General features: G+C 46.5%; 1 protein-coding gene across 1 annotated transcript in view; it reads right to left on the reverse strand.

The window, feature by feature from the left end:
- The window catches only part of SLC12A4 (solute carrier family 12 member 4), a 435,256-nt gene that overhangs the window by 291,668 nt on the left and 129,615 nt on the right, over positions 1 to 13,973 (reverse strand). Inside the window, exon 5 of the mRNA XM_077456642.1 lies at positions 8,941 to 8,995. Within this exon, the coding sequence (XP_077312768.1) occupies positions 8,941 to 8,995 (55 nt within the window). The remainder of the gene's footprint in view (positions 1 to 8,940; positions 8,996 to 13,973) is intronic.

The following is a 13,973-nucleotide window of genomic DNA, read 5'->3' on the forward strand; positions in this document are numbered from 1 at the left end:
CAAAGTGGTTTGTAAGGGTTTACAACCACTTTAATATCCTGATTACGTCCTATGACGTCCGGTCAGGATATTAAAACCACTTTGCCACCATCATTTTGCTATATGGCGGGTGGCAAGTGGTTAAGAAGGTGCTCCTAATGACAGCTTGTTACAGGTATAAAAGACACCTGTCCACAAAAACGCTTTTTTTTATTCAAACTTCACCATCATGGGCATCGGGGACAAAATTGTAAACCTACACTAGGCTGGAATGGGCTGCAAGACCATCAGCAAGAAGCTTGGTGAGGAGGAGACAACCGTTGGAGTGATTATTTGCAAATGTAAAAAATGCAAAATAACCATTAATCCCCCTCAGTCTGGAGCTCCATGCAATATTTCACCTCATGGGGTAAGGATGATCATAAGAAAAGTGAGGGATCAGCCCAGAACAACTCAGGAGGAGCTTGTGAATGATCTCAAGGCAGATGATACCACAGTAACCAAACAAACCATTGGTAATACAATAGGCTGCTAGTGGATTGAAATCCTTCAGCGCCCACAAGGTCCCCCTCCTCAAGAAGGCGCATGTACAGGCCCGTCAGAAGTTTGCCAATGAACATCTAAATGATTCAGAGAAGGATTGGGAGAAAGTGCTGTGGTCAGATGAGACCACAATTGCGCTCTTTGGCATTAACTCGACTGGAGAGAAAAAAATGCTGACTATGACCATAAGAACACCATCACTACAATCAAGCACAGAGATGGAAACCTTATGCTTTGGGCCTGTTTCTGTGCTAAAGGTACATGTCGACATTGCCGCATTGAGGGGCCAATGGACGGAACCATGTATTGTAAAATCTTGGATGAGAACCTTCTTCCTTCAGCCAGAACACTGAAGATGGGTCGTGGATGGATCTTCCAGCATGACAATGACCCAAAACATACCTCCAATGCAACAAAGGAGTGGCTCAAGAAGAAGCACTTTAAGGTCGTGGAGTAGTCTAGCCAGTCTCCAGATCTTAATCCTATAGAAAATGTATGGAGGGAGCTGTAACCGAGTTGAAGCAACAGCCAAAAACCTTAAGGATTTAGAGAACAACTGTAAAGGAGACTAGACAAAATCTCTCCTGAAATGTGTGCAAATCTGGTAACCAACTACAAGAAATGTCTTATCTCTGTGCTTGCCAACAATGGTTTTTATTGGGGATATAAAAAAAAAAAAAAAACGTATTTTATTCACTGAACTGCAATTAAATTTATAATATTTGTATCGTGTTTTTTCTGGATTTTTGGCTGATATTCTGTCTCTATCATTTAAAATACACCTATGATAAAAAAAAATAATAGACCATTTCTTTGTAAGTGGGCAAACTTACAAAATCTACAGAGGATCAAATATACAGAATTTTGGGTTGCCCGTAGAACAGTAATAAAGGGGAAATCTTTCAAAAGGACACTAGTTCTGGTGTCCTGGGAGGCCCCAATGGATTCCCTTGATTTGCAGGTATTTCCTTTCACTTCCCATTTTGGCTATGGGACAAGAAGTGAAGGTAAATCTCCCCAATAGGACATAGATGGGCAAAAAAAAAATTACTGTGTTGCCTACAGTTCTACGGTAAGCCTATCATCTCAGAATACACTTCTCTTGGGCTTTTCTGAAATAGGCCTAGCCTTCTGTTTACACATACCATGTTTACCAGGTGTACAGTGGGGAAAATATTTTTTCTTTTACTTTTAATAACAAAGCAGGACAAATAGAGAGGGTGAATCTTCCTAATAGGTGACAGAGGTTAAAAAAAAATTCTGATAAGGCCCCTTTCACACATGCGGACAGTATGTATTTGTTTGCGGATGAAATACAGACATACATGGACATACATGCATCCCTATGGGACAGCGGGTGTCTGCGGATGAACATCCGCAGACACCCGCTATTGTCCGCCTCCGCTACTGTCCGATTCTGCAGACGGAGGAAAATCCTATTTTTCTATCCGTCTGCAGAGCAGATCGGATGAACACGGACAGACGGTCCGTGCTCATCCGATCCCCATAGAGGAGAATGGAGAGCTGACAGGGCGATCCCCGCTGAGCGAGCGGATCATCACGGGGTGGATCATTACTGATCCGCCCCGTGTGAAAGGGGCCTTAGTGTTTTAATCCTTCTCCATCTAAAACTTTAAAACATTGGATTTTTTGTTACAGTAAAATCCCTTTCTCTGAGTTCATTGACAGACACAGCTTCTCTTCATTCTTGTAGGGTTCACAGCGCCACCTACAGTAGAAAGATACTAAGCAGAAAAAAAAAAACATAGCACCACCTATGGGCCATCCTAGTCAATATACACACACTCCATTAATGCTCAAGTCAAGCCGAGAAAAAAAAAAAAAGTGGAGATGATGCTGTGTGTCAATGAACTCAGAGAGAGATTTTAAGGCGAGTAACAAAAAATCAATTTTTTTCTTACGTTCATCGACGGAAAAAGCTTCTCTAAATTCTTGACCAAAGGGAAGCCCCAAGCAGAGGACTCAGTGAGAGAAGGTAAGCAAAACTGGAGCCAACAGGCAAAATAGGCAACCACCTGAAAAAAGCTCCCCCTATAGTGGAAACAAGGAACCTTAAATAGCCATCCATAAAACCTTGCGGCCAAAACAAGCATCCAAGGATGCACAAAACACCATCATTGTAAAACAAACTGCAAACTGGAGAGACAGAAGCTTGAGGTCGGAATGCCCAAAAAGCACTAATAAACCTGGTAGAGGGAACCGTAACGGAAGGGAGGAGACTAACCCTTAATGGCATAAGCATGAACCACTACCTGTCTCTGATCTATTGAGATTAGATCACCCAGTAAAGGCAAAACAACCTCAGATAAAAATCAGAGCACCATCAGAAGGAAAGAAGGACGCAAATGAAGAACCACCCTATGCCTGTATGCCCAATAAGGAAACCTACGGCACATGGTTGCTAGGTGACAACTGGAGAGAACATAAGCTAGGGAATTTTTGTAATGTTCCCAAAATAAGGCAATTGAAGAAACCAGGTTCAGGTCCAACAGTGGCGAAATGGAATGCCCAGGGGGTGCCACATGACAACCCCCATGGATAAAAAGTACAAATCAAGAAGAGTTTCGACAAGAGACACAGAAAAAGACTGCAAGGGCAATGTTACTTGCGCTTCCAGTAAACTTGTCTACAAAAGTGCAGGGAAGGTTTAGAGCACATCATAGTACAGTCTTTAATGCAGAGCAGGTCGGGACTCAAAAAGAGGGAGAAGATGCAGCCTGCTGTTCGTTCTGACATCTTCATCATGCCCTGGGAAGAGCATCGGTGTGTGCTGGGCAGTGAACAGGGCTGCAGTGTAAAAATTCTCCTCTTGCTCGGGCCACCTGAACTACCTCCAGGATTATGACAGCCCCGATCCAGCTGGCCAAACTAACAGCAACACAAGCCCATTAAAAAGTGAGTAACGGAAAGGAGCTTGACTGCTGCTGCAGAGAGGTACAGGCAATGAGTAAGCATGCATGCTCAGCTCTTAATTTGGGCAGGCTATGGCGGCAAAAGAGTATGGGGCAAAGGAAAAGACAGCCATATTCTTCATGCTCACAGCCTGGTGCCCCTTCCCACGATGTAACCAGGGCATCTGCCTCTCCAGCACCATTGACCCCCCCCCCCCATCTCCTTGTCCTGGCCCTGTCTCTGCTACACATCCTCCTAAAACATACAGATAAAAGGCTATTTCTTAGCAGTAAGTGGTGGGGGTGAGGACATTGCACAGGTAGAACACAGAGCTCACTAAAACCTGAGTGGAGAGAATGGGCATGCCCTTCTCTGGTCAGAATCATAGGTAAACATACACAGCTAACCAGCTACTGTGTACTGAAGGCAAAGGGGGAAGAGGGCCAGGGTGCTCTAGGTTTGGCCTGGACTTTAATCAATGACTCATGCAGATTGCAGAGGGAAGCAACAGCACAGAGAAATTACACTTAGTTTTCTAGATGGAAGCTAGTACACACTAGAGAAGAAGGATATGCTTTGTTTATTTTTTGTGTTAGGGGTTTACAACCACTTTAATTTAGAACTATCATGAGGCCTGTGCAAAAGAGTTATTCAGATCCCTGCCTATGTAGGTTGCACTGCAACCACAATTAGTGTATAAGGAAACTAAACAGAGAATTCTTTTGAAATATTGCCAGTGTTGATCTTACCTTCCGAAAGTGCACACGTCATGATAACCTAGTGGTTTCAATGATAAGCAAGCAAATATGAAATTACTTTTCTCCAACTTTCCTGATTTTCATAAAAATGCTCCAGTTTAGCTAATTAGATCTATAATAACTAGCGGGCCATCATAAAAACCAGGCAGTGAGCATTCTCAGGAGCAATTTCTTAGAGAAAGCAAATTCTCAATGCTACTTACATTTCTTTAAAAAAAAAGACATTGGGGATGATTTATTAAAACTGGAGTGCGCAAAATCTGATGCAGCTGTGCATAGAAACCAAACAGCTTCCAGTTTTTTATTTTTTTTATTTCAAAGCTGAATTGAACAAGCTGAAGTTAGAAACTGACTGGTTACCACGCACAGCTGCACAAGATTTTGCACTGTACAGCTTTAGTAAATTAACCCCATTGTTTCAGTCTGTTCACAAGCACTCTTTACTTCTTTTGATGGGATCCCATTCACAGATTTTCAGAGGCAAAAATCAGCAAACCATAAAAAGAACATGGATCCTGCACTCTTGGACCTGATACGACACAACTGTATTAATTTGCAGACTTTATGGCTTCATGCACACGAGACGCAGATGCAAACGCTGCTGGACACATGTTGAAACCGGCCTTTAGAAACGCGCGTTTTGCAGCGATTTTTACAGCGATTTAGCGGCGTTTTACCGCGTTTGCGTCTAGAAGCGTTTAGTTAAGCTAACATCATAGACCCTCCCCAGCTCAAAAATTAACTATTTCAGCAATTTTGTGAGACCAGAGTGAGTAGCAGCAGCTGTGAGAGCTGCAGTGTACTTGTATTTAGCGTGTCACTTGCCACGGCACCTGCCACAAGTTGTGGATTGTCCACTTGCCACGTGACTTGCCACATCACCTGCCACGTCACTTGCCATGTCATCTGCCACAAGTTGTGGATTGTCCAACTGCCACGTCACCTGCCACAAGTTGTGGATTGTCCACTTGCCACGTGACTTGCCACATCACCTGCCACGTCACTTGCCACGTCACCTGCCACAAGTTTTGGATTGTCCACTTGCCACGTCACTTGCCACGTCACTTGCCACAAGTTGGGGATTGTCCACTTGCCACATCACCTGCCATGTCACCTGTCACAAGTTGTGGATTGTCCACTTGCCACATCACTTGCCATCTGCCATGTCACTTGCCACAAGCTGTGGATTGTCCACTTGCCACGTCACTTGCCACGTCACCTGCCACAAGTTTTGGATTGTCCACTTGCCACGTCACTTGCCACGTCAGCTGCCACGTCACTTGCCACAAGATGTGGATTGTCCACTTGTCACATCACCTGCCACATCACTTGCCACATCACCTGCCACGTCACCTGCCACAAGTTGTGGATTTTCCACTTGCCACGTCACTTGCCACATCACCTGCCACGTCACTTGCCACGAGATGTGGATTGTCCACTTGCCACGTCACTTGCCACATCACCTGCCACGTCACTTGCCACAAGTTTTGGATTGTCCACTTGCCACGTCACTTGCCACGTCAGCTGCCACATCACTTGCCACAAGATGTGGATTGTCCACTTGTCACATCACCTGCCACATCACTTGCCACAAGTTGTGGATTGTCCACTTGCCACGTCACTTGCCACATCACCTGCCACGTCACTTGCCACAAGATGTGGATTGTCCACTTTCCACGTCACCTGCCATGCCACCTGCCACAAGTTGTGGATTGTCCACTTGCCACGTCACCAGCCACATCACCTGCCACAAGTTGTGGATTGTCCACTTGCCACACCACTTTCCACATCACCTGCCACGTCACTTGCCACGTCACCTGCCACAAGTTTTGGATTGTCCACTTGCCACATCACTTGCCACATCACCTGCCACGTCACCTGCCACAAGTTGGGGATTGTCCACTTGCCACATCACCTGCCATGTCACCTGTCACAAGTTGTGGATTGTCCACTTGCCACATCACTTGCCATCTGCCATGTCACTTGCCACAAGCTGTGGATTGTCCACTTGCCACGTCACTTGCCACGTCACCTGCCACAAGTTTTGGATTGTCCACTTGCCACGTCACTTGCCACGTCAGCTGCCACGTCACTTGCCACAAGATGTGGATTGTCCACTTGTCACATCACCTGCCACATCACTTGCCACATCACCTGCCACGTCACCTGCCACAAGTTGTGGATTTTCCACTTGCCACGTCACTTGCCACATCACCTGCCACGTCACTTGCCACGAGATGTGGATTGTCCACTTGCCACGTCACTTGCCACATCACCTGCCACGTCACTTGCCACAAGTTTTGGATTGTCCACTTGCCACGTCACTTGCCACGTCAGCTGCCACATCACTTGCCACAAGATGTGGATTGTCCACTTGTCACATCACCTGCCACATCACTTGCCACAAGTTGTGGATTGTCCACTTGCCACGTCACTTGCCACATCACCTGCCACGTCACTTGCCACAAGATGTGGATTGTCCACTTTCCACGTCACCTGCCATGCCACCTGCCACAAGTTGTGGATTGTCCACTTGCCACGTCACCAGCCACATCACCTGCCACAAGTTGTGGATTGTCCACTTGCCACACCACTTTCCACATCACCTGCCACGTCACTTGCCACGTCACCTGCCACAAGTTTTGGATTGTCCACTTGCCACATCACTTGCCACATCACCTGCCACGTCACCTGCCACAAGTTGTGGATTGTCCACTTGCCACGTCACTTGCCACATCACCTGCCACGTCACTTGCCACGAGATGTGAATTGTCCACTTGCCACGTCACTTGCCACGTCACCTGCCACGTCACCTGCCACAAGTTGTGGATTGTCCACTTGCCACGTCACTTGCCACATCACCTGCCACGTCACTTGCCACGTCACTTGCCACGAGATGTGGATTGTCCACTTGCCACGTCACCTGCCACGTCACTTGCCACGTCACCTGCCACAAGTTTTGGATTGTCCACTTGCCACGTCACTTGCCACGTCAGCTGCCACGTCACTTGCCACAAGATGTGGATTGTCCACTTGCCACGTCACCAGCCACATCACCTGCCACAAGTTGTGGATTGTCCACTTGCCACATCACTTTCCACGTCACCTGCCACAAGTTGTGGATTGTCCACTTGCCACGTCCCTTGCCACGTCCCCTGCCACGTCACCTGCCACAAGTGGATTGTCCACTTGCCACATCACTTGCCACATCACTTGCCACAAGTTGTGGATTGTCCACTTGCCACGTCACCTGACACAAGTTGTCGATTGTCCACTCGCCACGTCACTTGCCACATCCCCTGCCACAAGTGGATTGTCCACTTGCCACGTCAGCTGCCACGTCACTTGCCACAAGATGTGGATTGTCCACTTGCCACATCACCAGCCACATCACCTGCCACAAGTTGTGGATTGTCCACTTGCCACATCACTTTCCACGTCACCTGCCACAAGTTGTGGATTGTCCACTTGCCACGTCCCTTGCCACGTCCCCTGCCACAAGTGGATTGTCCACTTGCCACATCACTTGCCACATCACCTGCCACAAGTTGTGGATTGTCCACTTGCCACGTCACCTGACACAAGTTGTCGATTGTCCACTCGCCACGTCACTTGCCACATCCTTTGCCACAAGTGGATTGTCCACTTGCCACGTCACTTGCCACGTCCCCTGCCACAAGTGGATTGTCCACTTGCCACGTCACTTGCCACGTCACCTGCCACAAGTTATGGATTGTCCACTTGCCACGTCACATGCCAGTCACCTGCCACAAGTTGTTGATTTTCCATTTGCCACGTCACCTGCCAGGTCACTTGCCGCGTCACCTGCCAGGTCACTTGCCACGTCACCTGCCACAAGTTGTGGATTGTCCACTTTCCACGTCACTTGCCACTTCACCTGCCACGTCACTTGCCACAAGTTGTGGATTGTCCACTTGCCACATCACTTGCCACCTGCCATGTCACTTGCCACAAGTTGTGGATTGTCCACTTGCCACGTCACTTGCCACCTGCCATGTCACTTGCCACAAGTTGTGGATTGCCCACTTGCAATTGCAATTGTTTAAAATATTTTTCTAATGGTTTTTCATCATTTGCAATCATTTTTGAGATTTTTAATGTAAAAAAAAAGGTCACCTTTAAAAACGCATATAAACGCAAACGCGGCTAAACGCGGTAGCGGCGTTTTGCCGCGTTTTGCGTCTGAAACGTGGAAATTTTTGCTTCTGAACGCATTTTTTTGCTTCTGGAAAAACGAGATTAAACGCAACTGTATAAAAACGGAAAAAAACGAGACTGTGTGCATGGACACATAGGATAACATTGAATGAGTTCAGGGGCAGTTGAAAAAACTGTCCAACTGCATCTGAACGCGCGTTTAACTGCGTCTCGTGTGCATGAGGCCTATGTCAGCAGGACACTACAAATGGATAAAAAAAACTAACTATGCAATATGTATAGTATGGCTATCTCAGCAACTGGCAGCCACAAAATTTCACTAAAGACAGATGTACCCAAAGAAAAGCCCATACCCTAAGGGTTAAAGGACTGCGTTACACCCAGACGAAAACTGGCAGAAAGCACCCTGAGGCGATTTGGTTGGCATAGGTAGCGTTATACAAGTCACTCATTAACTTTTTGCTAAATTTTGATGCGCCCTCATTAAAATTACCAAAACGAACAACATAAAATAGAAAAAGAAACAAATTTGAATAACTAATATATATAAATATATATTTATAATTACCTGGTACAACACCATTTGTGGCAATGGCACTCATTGATATAGCTGTGAGCAGAGTCTAAGGAAATAAGAAAAAGTGAGTTTAGTACATTGAAAAACAGCAAAAAAAAATAATAATTTAGAGCACTAATGCCATATGAAAGAACAATTTTGTAACTTTATGCAAATTTGCAAGTTTAAATAACCCAGGCTTACACTTACTGCAAACACAAAACAAGACGTCTGAAAAATTGTTTGGAATTAAAATGTACTATTGTATGTAATTGTAAAATAAAATGTACTCAGATGTCCCATAGTAAAAATAAATAAATAAATAAAACACCATCAGCAGTTCACTCAGTAAGTTTCCACGATCCAGTTCAATGGTTAAGGATTTCCCAGTTCAATTTTATTTTGTTTTGTTTTTTAAAGCGGAGCTCCACCCTAAAGTGGAACTTCCACTCATTGGAACCCTCCCTCCCTCCGGTGCCACAATTGGCACCTTTCAGGGGGGAGGGGGGTGCAGATACCTGTATAATACAGGTATTTGCACCCACTTCCGGGCACAGATTCTGCTGTCTGCTGGTAAACACATAGATCCCAAAGACAGCAGGGACCATCCTTATTGCGCATACCGAAGATGGCGGCAGCAGCACCCGAGAGCCGATCGAGAGATCGGCTTCGGGTGCCGACATCACGGTGCAATGGGCGGGTAAGTGTCCATATTTTAAAAGTCAGCAGCTGCAGTATTTGTAGCTGCTGACTTTTAAAAACAAAAAACGGCAGAACTCCCACTTTAATAAAATATATTAAAATTTAATTGTTCTCATATTTTGATTGTAATGCTGACTACCAATTCCTTGTTATAGCAATAGGGCAGAGAAAATTCTCAGCATCTTTATATATGCATATACTGTAAAAAAATAAATAAATAAATAAAAAAGTGCACTGTTGCTTTCAGTGGTAATATGTGAGGATTTGGTATCTCTCTCTCAGCCTATTCATTTTATTTTCACAGGGCCAAAACAAAAAGCAGGCATAACAAACAATATTGGATCCTTGCATATTAACCACTTGCCACCCAGGCCAATTCTGACACTTCTCTCCTACATGTAAAAATCATAATTTTTTTGCTAGAAAATTACATAGAAACCCCAAACATTATATATTTTTAGCAAAGACCCTAGAGAATACAATGGCGGTTGTTGCAACTTTTTATCTCGCACGGTATTTGCGGAGCAATTTTTAGAACGCTTTTTTTTGGGGGAAAGAAACAGTGTTTTGTACTTGTATGGTTGGAACACCGTTTTCATATGTGGGCGAGACTTGCGTATGCACAAGGGGGCAGGGGCATTTAAAAAAAAAACTTTTTTTATTGTTAATTATACTTTTTTTAACACTTTTTAAAAAATAAAAATAAATGTTAATGTAAACTTCCCTTGTAATAGGAATATGACAGGACAGGTCCTCTTTATAGTGAGATATGGGATCAATAAGAACCCACATCTCAGCACTAGGCTGGGAAGCCTTTGAATGCAGAGGCCGAATGTGACGTTATAACATTGTGCCGGACCTCCGACGATCATAGAGACTCCGGCGAACACCTGGTCCACCGGAAATCTCTATGATTGACACCCCGGGGCCGGCGGATCCTCTGTCCGGCTTACCGATCATAGCGGCGAGTCTGTAGAAGCACCGGAGGGCGGCGGAAGGGGGTGGACAGCCCCCCTCGCCTCCGGTAAAAATGATCAAGCAGAACAGCCGCTATGATCGTTCTTATGGTGTAGGGAATCGCTGCCTGAAAACGGCAATATCTGAATGATGTCTGTAGCTACAGGCATCATTCAAATATACCCACTCAAAGTCCGTCACGTCATATGACGGCAGGAGGGAGTGAGGCGGTTAAATAAAAATGACTATACAGTGGGGAAAATAATTATTTGATCCCTTGCAGATTTTGAAAGTTTTCCCAATTACAAAGAAATGAAGGGTCTATAATTTTTATCATAGGTGTATTTTAAATACTTCCTGTTTTGGCTATGGGACAGGAAGTGAGGGTAAATCTCCCCAATGGGTCACAGATGGGCAAAAAAAAAAAAAAAGGGATGGGCTGTAACCCTCTGTAGCATCGGTCTATATTCATATATAACTTTAGTTATTGAATTACAAGAATAGTTAAAAGTGATTACTTATACCTATATACAACATGTTTAATGCATGAGACATCTGCTTCATTATGCTATGGGAAGATGAGAACCTTTGACCTTTTCTTTTCATCAGTTGTAGCTATTGTCTTCATATATATATATATATGACTGGGAGACCAGTCTGGAGTTTGAGGTTTGATTCAAGAATAATGCCGCGTACACACGGGCGGACTGTATGGCCTACTTAGTCCGCCGAAACACATTTCAGCGGACAGTCCGCTCGTGTGTGGGCTTCAGCGGACTTTTTCAGCGTGCAGTACGGAGGACTAAGTATTTCAGAATGTTCGAAATACTGTCTGTCGTACTCGCATTTCGGCGGACAATCCGCCTGTGTGTATGCCAGTCCGCCGTACTTTTGAAATGAGCGGACTTTTCCCGCCCAGAGAAAAGTCCGCTCATTTCGAGCGGGTATCCAGGTAGGCGGGGCCCGCGAAGGAGACGTCGCTGGCCCCGCCGCCTGGTATGGACTTAAAGGGGAACCCCAACGCCAAAAAAAAAAATTGGCGTGGGGGTCCCCCCCAAGTCCACAACAGACCCTTGTCCGAGCACGCTACCCGGCCGGCCAGGAAAGGGGGGCGAGCGAGCGCCCCCCCTCCTGAGCCGTACCAGGCCACGTGCCTTCAACATGGGGGGTGCCTTGGGGAAGGGGGGGCCGCGCGGCCCCCCCACCCCAAAGCACCTTGTCCCCGTGTTGATGAGGACAAGGGCCTCTTCCCGACAACCCTGGCCGTTGGTTGTCGGGGTCTGCGGGCGGGGGGCTTATCGGAATCCGGGAGCCCCCTTTAATAAGGGGGCCCCCGGATACCCGCCCCCCACCCTATGTGAATGAGTATGGGGTACAATGTACCCCTACCCATTCACCTGTAAAATAAAAGTACCAAAAAAGACACAACACACGAGATAAAATACTTTATTGCACAGCTCCGGGGGTCTTCTGTCTTCGGGGGTCTTCTCGCCGGACTCCTCCGCTATCTTCTTGTAGCTCTTTTGCTAGCGGAGGAGTCCGGCTTTCTTCCTCGTCGCCGGCCTCTTCTCCCGACTTCGGGGGTCTTGTCCCCCTCTTCGGTTCTTCTGCCGGGCCACCGCGCCTTCTTATAGCTCTTTTACAGGCGGTGGCCCGGTCTTCTGTCGCCGCCGCCTTCCGTTCTTCTTCTTCTTCCTCCGCTAGCAAAAGAGCTACAAGAAGATAGCGGAGGAGTCCGGCGAGAAGACCCCTGAAGACGGAAGACCCCCGGAGCTGTGCAATAAAGTATTTTATCTCGTGTGTTGTGTTTTTTTTGGTACTTTTATTTTACAGGTGAATGGGTAGGGGTACATTTTACCCCATACTCATTCACATAGGGTGGGGGGCCGGTATCCGGGGGCCCCCTTATAAAAGGGGGCTCCCGGATTCCGATAAGCCCCCCGCCCGCAGACCCCGACAACCAACGGCCAGGGTTGTCGGGAAGAGGCCCTTGTCCTCATCAACATGGGGACAAGGTGCTTTGGGGTGGGGGGGCCGCGCGGCCTGGTACGGTTTAGGAGGGGGGGGCGCTCGCTCGCCCCCCTTTCCTGGCCGGCCGGTTAGCGTGCTCGGACAAGGGTCTGTTGTAGACTTAGGGGGGACCCCCACGCCAATATTTTTCGGCGTTGGGGTTCCCCTTTAAGTCCATACCAGGCGGCGGGGTCAGCGACGTCTCCTTCGCGGGCCCGCCTACCTGGAGACGCGCTCGAAATGAGCGGACTTTCATCCGCGTGTGTGGGCGAGTCCGTTCATTTCAAAAGTAGGGCGGATAGTATGGCGGACTTAGTACGCCATATTAGTCCACTCAAAAAGTGGTGTGTGTGGTCAAGTCCATTCATTCGAAAGTATGACGGACTGTCCGTCGGATTGTCTGACGGACTAAGTTGGCCAGACAGTCCGCCCGTGTGTACGCGGCTTTAGAGTCTGAATCATGTTGTTGACTATCTTCTCCAGGTAGCTAATTTATAATGAGCTAGTCACTCCCCTGACTCCCCTGGATTGAATATGCTGAATTTATCCCGTATAGTATGATCTGTAATACATCTTTAATCAAAGCTACGCAAGTCTTTTTATTATATTCTTTGTGTGCTGTTGTGTTTTAATCCTTGCATTTACTGACCACATATCTAAAAGGGTAAATATATGAATAAACTTATGAATAAATGTAACAGGATTTAACCCCTTATTATACCCTCCGTAAGGCTGTTTTCACACTGAGGCACTTTACAGGTGCTATAGCGCCTGTAAAGAGCCTCTCCTCTCACTCAAATGTGAAACCCGAGTGCCTGCAGGGGTTAAAAGCACCCCACTAGTGGCCCAACAGCGTCGCTTTACCGCCGATGCCCCCAGCGTCCCAGTGTGAAAGTAGCCTTATTCTATCCAAAATGAAAAAAAAAATAGGATTTTTGTACTTACCGTAAAATCTTTTTCTCTGAAGTTAATTGACGGACACAGCTCCTTTAAATCTTGACCGTAGATTTATCATGCCACCTTCAGGAGATGACTAGGCAGAACATATATGTAAAAACAGCAGAACTGGACAGCTCCGCCCAGGGGGCGGTTCCCCTGGCTATAACCCCTCAACCTGCTTCCTGCAGCTCAATACGTCAAAAAGCAGTACAACGTAAAATAGGAGCGGTGGGTGCTGTGTCCGTCAATGAACTTCAGAAAAAAGTATTTTACGGTGAGTACAAAAATCCTATTTTCTCTTTTGTTCATTGACGGATACAGCTCCTTTAAATCTTGACCAGAGAGATGTACCCAAGCAGTGTCAAAATGAGGGGTGGAAACAGCAAAACATGAACTTCACCCACAACCAGAGGCACGCCTCAACGGAGGATTTGCCA

The sequence above is a fragment of the Lithobates pipiens genome, unplaced genomic scaffold (assembly GCF_037356315.1).
Source record: "Lithobates pipiens isolate NorthernLeopardFrog02 unplaced genomic scaffold, aLitPip1_a1.2 Scaffold_10, whole genome shotgun sequence".
Classification (NCBI taxonomy): domain Eukaryota; kingdom Metazoa; phylum Chordata; class Amphibia; order Anura; family Ranidae; genus Lithobates; species Lithobates pipiens.